General features: G+C 31.7%; 1 protein-coding gene across 2 annotated transcripts in view; it reads left to right on the top strand.

Moving 5' to 3' along the window:
• Window positions 1-326: 326 nt before the first annotated feature.
• The window catches only part of LOC108915839 (E3 ubiquitin-protein ligase Su(dx)), a 47,807-nt gene continuing 40,635 nt past the window's right edge, over window positions 327-7,498 (top strand). Inside the window, exons 1-2 of one of the 2 annotated variants that reach the window (XM_018721983.2) lie at window positions 327-527; window positions 778-851. In XM_018721983.2, the coding sequence (XP_018577499.1) occupies window positions 800-851 (52 nt within the window). In that variant the 5' untranslated portion in view covers window positions 327-527; window positions 778-799. Of the gene's footprint in view, window positions 528-626; window positions 721-777; window positions 852-7,498 lie in introns of those variants that run through there. The other variant, XM_018721984.2, reaches the window with a different exon arrangement.

Below are 7,498 nucleotides of genomic sequence, written 5' to 3'. Positions count from 1 at the left end.
CTGAACTGGGGGATTAGGTCGGCGGTTAAGAGGAAAGAAAGGGATTCTTTCCAGGTAGCCTTAATAAAGGCAGGTAGATCTTGCTCGTTGCAATGCACTTCACTTCACAAATAAACACGTCCGCTCAGTTCGACCGCTCGCACGAGAATGAAACAAACACGTCCGCTCAGCTCGGCTGTTCGCACTGAACTGAGTAAAGAGTAAAACCATGGAGTAAAATGATAGAACACCTTGAACAATTGGAATGTAGATTTACGCTCTGACTTGCGTTTCCGTGCTCTGGGGTTTTATAATATTTTGAATATTTAGAATTTAGATTACCTACACTGCGTAGCAAAGCTGTAATGGAGAAGTTTTTCTTTCAATAATAAAATATAAATAAAGAAAATTTATATTGGTTTTTAAATAAAATTTTAAACAGCTCTTGTTTACAGTTTGTGGCTTTATAAAAGTGACATGCAAAATTTTGTATATATTGTCTAGTTTTTTAGATTTTATTGTGCAATGATAATATACGTCAGCGTTTGGTGAGTACTATTTTTATGGTATTTTTAATATTACTAATATAGATTTAATCTCTCAGCTTGATAAAATTCACTATCTTTAATTGTCGTTTAAATTTTTGTCTTTAGTCAAAACATAAATTTTTAGTGTTGAATCTTATAAATAATCTGAATTAGTTACTCTATGAAAATCACTCATGTGTAAAATAGAAAACAGGTGTTAAATAAGTAACTTTGTTTATATTTTTTGTTAATTAATTTTTTTATATTGTAGATTTTCGTCCATATAGGATAATATGGATCAAGCCCAAGGACATATGCAAGGGTTTCATCAGTTGAGCATTACAGGTAAATATCAACAAAATAAATTAAGACTTTTTTACTTTTGAACTAAAATAGAGTTGTATATTATTTTAAAGGCCATATAACCTAATTTAAATTGAATGAAGTCAGTCATTTAATATTAATGATCTACCCTGTCGCTTTGCTTGGAAAGAAATCCTAGGCCAGACTTGGCATTAATCGTATCGGAAGTCTATATTCTTACCTTACTCTTAGTCGTAATACTTGTAGTCTTTATTCTTAGTCCTAATATTGTTTGTACCCATTTATGAAAAACTTGCTATACTTTCCTTAATATCGCAACTTATTAAGGATCAACTATTTCAATGTGTTATTGGTTGTTTGCCATGAACAAAGACAACTGATGATTATAACTATAATGAAAATTTTTGTTCTGTTTAAGAAAGCAGAAGGTATGAAAATAAAACACTTCCATATTTTTTGCGTCCTAATACCCATTATGCAATAATAAATAATTGTACATATGTCTATACACTGTTTTCATTTAAAAACTACCCATTTGTATTGTTTTGGAAATTGAACTTGAAAATTTCTATAAAAGAGTGACTCATTCACATATCCCCCAAAGCATTATACTAATACCATTTGCATAAAAAACCCTGGGTTTGTGTAAACAATATTACAGCTATTCTTTCTAAGAATACTTTTAAAGTGTGTAGCAAGTGGAGTGGATCATAATGTTCATTCTCACAAATATTAACCTGTTTTAGATTTGTTTATAAAATAAAAGTAAATAATTACAGCACACCCATGTTATCTTAAAAAAATTGTAGTAACTGTACTAAAATTAAAATTCATATCTAAAATGGTTGCAGTGGCTATATTTAAATAGCCATACCTTCCTTGTAACATATTTTAGGTCTTATGTTATATGAACTTTTTCACATGTTTTCATGTTTAGAATCATTGATAGAATCATTGACCATTTGCATAATTGAACTGAATTAACTATAGTCTTAAGTATTTATTTCTTTTACAAAGTGGGGTAATTTGGTATTGACTTAATGAACGACGTTTAGAGATTTGGAGTACCAATATATGCTGCATGTCGTATATATGGTCTGTTGTGGAGAACAAATATTTTTTGTCATTACTGTAGAGATTTTTTTAAAAACAGTATAATACGAAAAGTTGTCTAAAAAATCACATTTCGTCAGAGAAACGCACATGATTGTCTTGAAAGTTATTACACTAACTGGGGACTCGGAAAACTGATATTACCTAATTGAGAGTATAAATCAAATCAATGTATAAATCTAAGCCCAATTTTTATTGTTAAAGATAAATTGACGCAGTGGGTTAGGCAGGTGCTACCTCAAAATATATCTTCTTGGAACATTCGTTGACTATTTGTCAAAAATACGGCTCTAATAGAAGCAACAGTGACTAACTAATCTGTATATCTTTTTTTATATTTAACGTGTTATCTATTAATCCTGAAGTTAAATAGATAATTTCTTTTTCATTAATCAAACTAATTTCATTGTTTTATCTACAGTAAAACCTGATTCTATCTTCATTGGCCATTCTTTAAACTACGAAAGTTATTAAAAATTTCTAGTTCTATGTTGCGAACTGACAGTCCACACGCGATCATGTTCCATTTACAAGCGTGACCTCCTGAAGGTTTAACTTCGCCCTTTGTTAGATTTTATTTACAATTTAGATCAACTTACATTTATAAGGAAGTCATTCAAAGAGATATATCTCTTAAATGCTGAATTTTTATAAAAATAATTAATCTAAGCGGCAGTATTTTGAATGTGGGTTAAGACTTATTTATCTAATTACGAGACTCGTTCACAAATTAAGTTTCCCTATTTTGAGACTGGCCGAAGGGCAAGCGACCATGTGTGTGTCTTTGGATAGGGGTAGAGGTTACTTTGTATGAGTTTCAAAATTATTGCCATTATTTGTTTTTTATTGGCAAAAAATTGATCAGCGGCCAATATTCATTAAGTGTTCCTCTCTGTTTATGTGGATAGAACCACGAGTGTTCAAATGGTTCATCGGTGTTTATTGAAGGGCGTCAAAATCTTTATGATAAACAACAAAGTGGAACACTATCATCACACTCAACTGATATTGAAATTCTTGTGAAACTTATCCCAAACATCCAAATTGGCATCACTTTCAAAAGTATTAAGTACTCGAAGAACTAATATTGAAAAGTGTTTGCCAGATGAGTGCCTCGTTTGTTGACCCAGGCTCACAAGAAACAAAGAGTGTACGCAGCTGTCCAATTTTTTCAATTTCTATTAAGTTGCTTTTAGTGAGGGGCGATCCATTAGTCGAAGTTAGTGCACATACAGAATACATATTCATAGCAATAAAATAATACCTGCAGTACAGTTCGAATTTCGTGTACAACATAGTACTACGACCGCTCTTTTAAATATTGCTGATGACATATTTCGTGCTACTGATGCCCAGAAATTAACGTGCCTCATTTTATTAGACTATAGTAAGGCGTTTGACTCTTTGGAGCCCGACTTACTCTGTAGAAAGTTTAATTTCTTTGGATTTAATATTAATGCTGTCTCTTTTATATGTAATTGTTTAAGTAATCGTTTTCATAGTGTTTCACTTAATTCTGAGATTTCTAGCCCATTACCGCTTAGATTGGGAGTACCTCAAGGCTCCGTATGAGGATCCTTTTTATTTTCAATTTATATATCTGACTTTCATACGTTTATAAATAGCTGTAATATACATCATTATGCTGATGATACGCAGATTAATTCTGATCTGAAATCACTACATAATATATCACTGGCCCATAATTTAAAATAGAACGCTAATAAATCTGCTATGATACTTTTTGGGTTTAAGGCAAAAAGAGATCATTCGTCATAGAATAAATATCAATTTGAATGATGAGGTTTTGCCTGTAGTTGATAGCTGGAAAAATTTAGGTGTATGAATCGACTCTGATTTGAGGTTTATTAAAATTGTTAATTATCTGTTCAAATCAAGTTATAATATCCTCAAAAAGCTTTACTCTCAAAGACATATATTAGACTTTAAAATAAAATTGCAACTCTGTGAGACACTCATCTTCTCAAAATTATCGTATGCCGATACTGTTTATGGTCCTGCACTATTACAAAACACATGTCTTCGATTTGCTACAGAACTGCGTAAATTTTATCATGTGAGCAATAAATTTGCTGAAGTTAATTGGATGAAACTCGATAAACTGCGTGCTATTCATGGTTTTTGCCTCGTACATAAAATTTTAATCTTGCGTACACCTGAATATTTATTCAGCAAACTTATACTTCTGTATTCGAATTACACTAACACGAGAAAGAAGCACTTATTACTTATACCTAAACACTTGTCTGCCACTATGAAACGTAGTTTCTCATATACACTGCTCAAAATAATTAGAGGAACACTTATTTAAATCTCGATAACTTTTTTATTTGTAATACTATATAAATTTAATAATGCATATCTTAAAGACTAACATTTTGTTCAAATAAATTTACGAAAATAAAACAAATTTACATAATCACTCTTGAGACAACAGCGCCCATTCCAAAAAAAACTACAAGAAATAAAGTGAAGAGTCTGTAATCCTGTCTGTATAACATAAAGGTCCTGGTGAGATTTGGTTCACCAATATCATGTATGTCTTCCATTAGCACGAATTACTGCTTGACACCTCTGTGGTAAGCTTCGGATGAGCCTACGAATATCTTATTGTGGTATATTCTCCCATTCTTCGATTAGGGCACTTGTTAACTGTTGGAGAGCCTGAGGTGGGTCTGGGCGCCTCCGAACACGCCTATTTAACAAATCCCAAAGATGTTCGATGGGGTTTAGATCAGGACTTAGCGGAGGCCAACCCATGGATTGAATCCCGTGATGTTGAAGGTAGTTCATGGTGATAATCGCAGTATGTGGCCTTGCGTTATCTTGCATAAACAGAAAATTTGGACCTATACCATAAGCGGCTGGTATAACATGATCTTCTACAATGAGATCAATGTACCGTTCAGCGGTTAGAGTCTCTGGAACTATGACAAGATCGTTTTTTTCATCAAGACTAATTCCGCCCCAAACCATCACTGACCCATCACCAAATCTTTCGATTTCTTGTATGGTAGCTGAAGAATGGCGTTCATGTGGACGTTGGTATACACGTACTCGACCATCACAACGACTTAAATGAAATCGTGACTCATCTGTGAAGGGTACTGGTCTCCAATATCTAAGTTGCCATGCCACATGCTCACGTGCAAAATGTAAACAAGACCTTATGTGATACGGCGTTAAAATAGGTTTTCACACTGATCTTCTTGGTCTTAAGTTTGCTTCTCAGTCTATTCCTAACTGTCTGATCGGAAATTTCCAACCCATGAGTCGTTCTGAGCCTACTTTGAAGGTCTTTTGCTGTGGATGTACGAGAACGCAAGGAGGATAGGACTAAAAACCTGTCCTGAATTTGGTTTGTTTTCCTCTTAGTACCTTGTCCAATGCGTCTTTTATATCCTCCGGTTTCTAAGTAACGATTCCACACGATATATGGATGACAGAAGGGCTTACGTTAAAATCTCTTGCAACCTGTCAAATACTGGTGCCATACTCTATACTAGCAACAACACGAACGACTTCAACTTCACTTAGATGCCTCATTTTTTACAATTTATGCTGAACTGTCAACATTGTTTACTATTCCAAGGCACAGCATATTTCTAAATTGAAATTTTGATTGTATGTTTCACTTTATTTCTTGTAGTTTTTTTGAATTGGTACTATTGTCTCACGAATGATTATGTAAATTTGTTTTATTTTTGTAAATTTATTCGAACAAAATGTTAGTTTTTAAGATATGCATTATTAGATTTATATACATAGTATTACAAATAAAAAAAGTTATTGAGATTTAAATAACTGTTCCTCTAATTATTTTGAGCAGTGTATATCCAGTAAGTGTTACAACCACTTGTCTCCACATTTTACACATTATTAAATTTTTAATTTTAAAACGAAAAAAGAATTTGTGTCATATGGATAGCTAATTGTCAGACAACGGATTCTACCAGGTTTCGGATTTCACTTGGGTTCATTTATTGTTAGAATTTTGTTGGTATTATTAATGTATAATTAGTATTTCTTGATTTGTTCTTTATTATGTAATTTTTTGTTTTTATTATGTAATTTTTGTTATAGCTACAATTATTGTGTAAATTTAAATTAATTTAAGGTTAAGTTGAAAAGCAGCCTTTGGCTGATACTTCACCTTTTTATTGTACACTTCACACCATCAAAACGCGAAGACTCCGGGTCAAACCCGGAGACGTGGCAAGCCTACTTATGTCTCACACATCTCCACATATTTTCTATAATTTTCATTAAAAAAATTTAAGCACAAATAGAAGAAAGGGCATTAACTTTTTCAAATTTGATTTAGGTCTTGATCCTCAAGATTTGCAACTGTGCATATTATGTGACACAATTTTTTTTTAATTTATGATATGGTTAGGGTATTTAAAAAAATAGTGTATTTTGATATATCGACTTTGACAACGTAAACTTTTATATTTCAAATAATTTCTTTTCTATATACCTTGTCCCACCTAATACTACATTTGAAGATGGATTTAACAAAACTTCCTTTTTTACTGTTTTTGAGGATATGATTTCTAGGCCCATAAAGAGAAGTTTGGTGATGAATAACCTCCATTGCCCTTCGTAAGCGTTCAGAACGTGAGCGAATTTTGCTTAAATTAAAACTGTTCATATTTAATTTTGTTTTTGTTGTGTTTACTTTCGATTAATTTAATATGTCTAACACCAATTGGCTGTTGAAGGGTCGGAATAAGAAACAAGGTTAGGGACATACAGCATTTTGTTAAGAATTTTATAACTTTTTAATATTATTTATTTTAACTTTCCTAAATACTGATATTATTTACTTTATGTAGTGATAGTGCAGCCAAAGTAGGTCAATGACAGAGGTCATTGACACTGGAAATGAGATTTAATGAAAATGAGATTTAGAAATTAAATACAACTGCTTACAAAAAATTGTAACACTAAATTGTAAATTGTAAAAATTGTTTATAAAATTTGAAATAATTTAAAAAGAAATATTTCATATCAATCCGATTAATTTTTTGTTTTCTTATGTACATTTGTTAAAACGGTAAAAATAATTATTGTAAAACATAAATTAGATTTATTTATAATTAGTAATGTGTCTACATTCCAGTATAGTTAATATTTAATGAGTGATGTAAAAAATTTTATTTTTTTTAATCAATGTCAACACGCCGTCCATATTGATATCAAAAAAATATGGTGGCTTTAAAATCACACCTTGCTCATCCATACAAAAGTAATCTGTTTTACTAAATTGTTTTAAAATGGTAATAATGATAATGATGCTGCACTGATATAATTTACCATGCTAATTCCGGGTGACCTGGTTTACACTGTCCAGTGGCAGCGCCGGCGCGGCGTAAGTAAGAATGATAGTGCAGTTTAAAGAACTAATTATAACTCGACTATTTATTTAATTAAAAAAAAGATATCACAAAACAAAAAATTCCTATTTATATACCAGGTGTTCATTCCATACTGTTTTGTACAAAATTTGAAAGCATAAAGCAGACTGAATT

Source organism: Anoplophora glabripennis, unplaced genomic scaffold, assembly GCF_000390285.2.
Source record: "Anoplophora glabripennis isolate ALB-LARVAE unplaced genomic scaffold, Agla_2.0 scaffold1458, whole genome shotgun sequence".
Taxonomy (NCBI): domain Eukaryota; kingdom Metazoa; phylum Arthropoda; class Insecta; order Coleoptera; family Cerambycidae; genus Anoplophora; species Anoplophora glabripennis.
The sequence above is the reverse complement of the archived record's forward strand: the minus strand, read 5'-3'. Positions and strand labels throughout refer to the sequence as shown.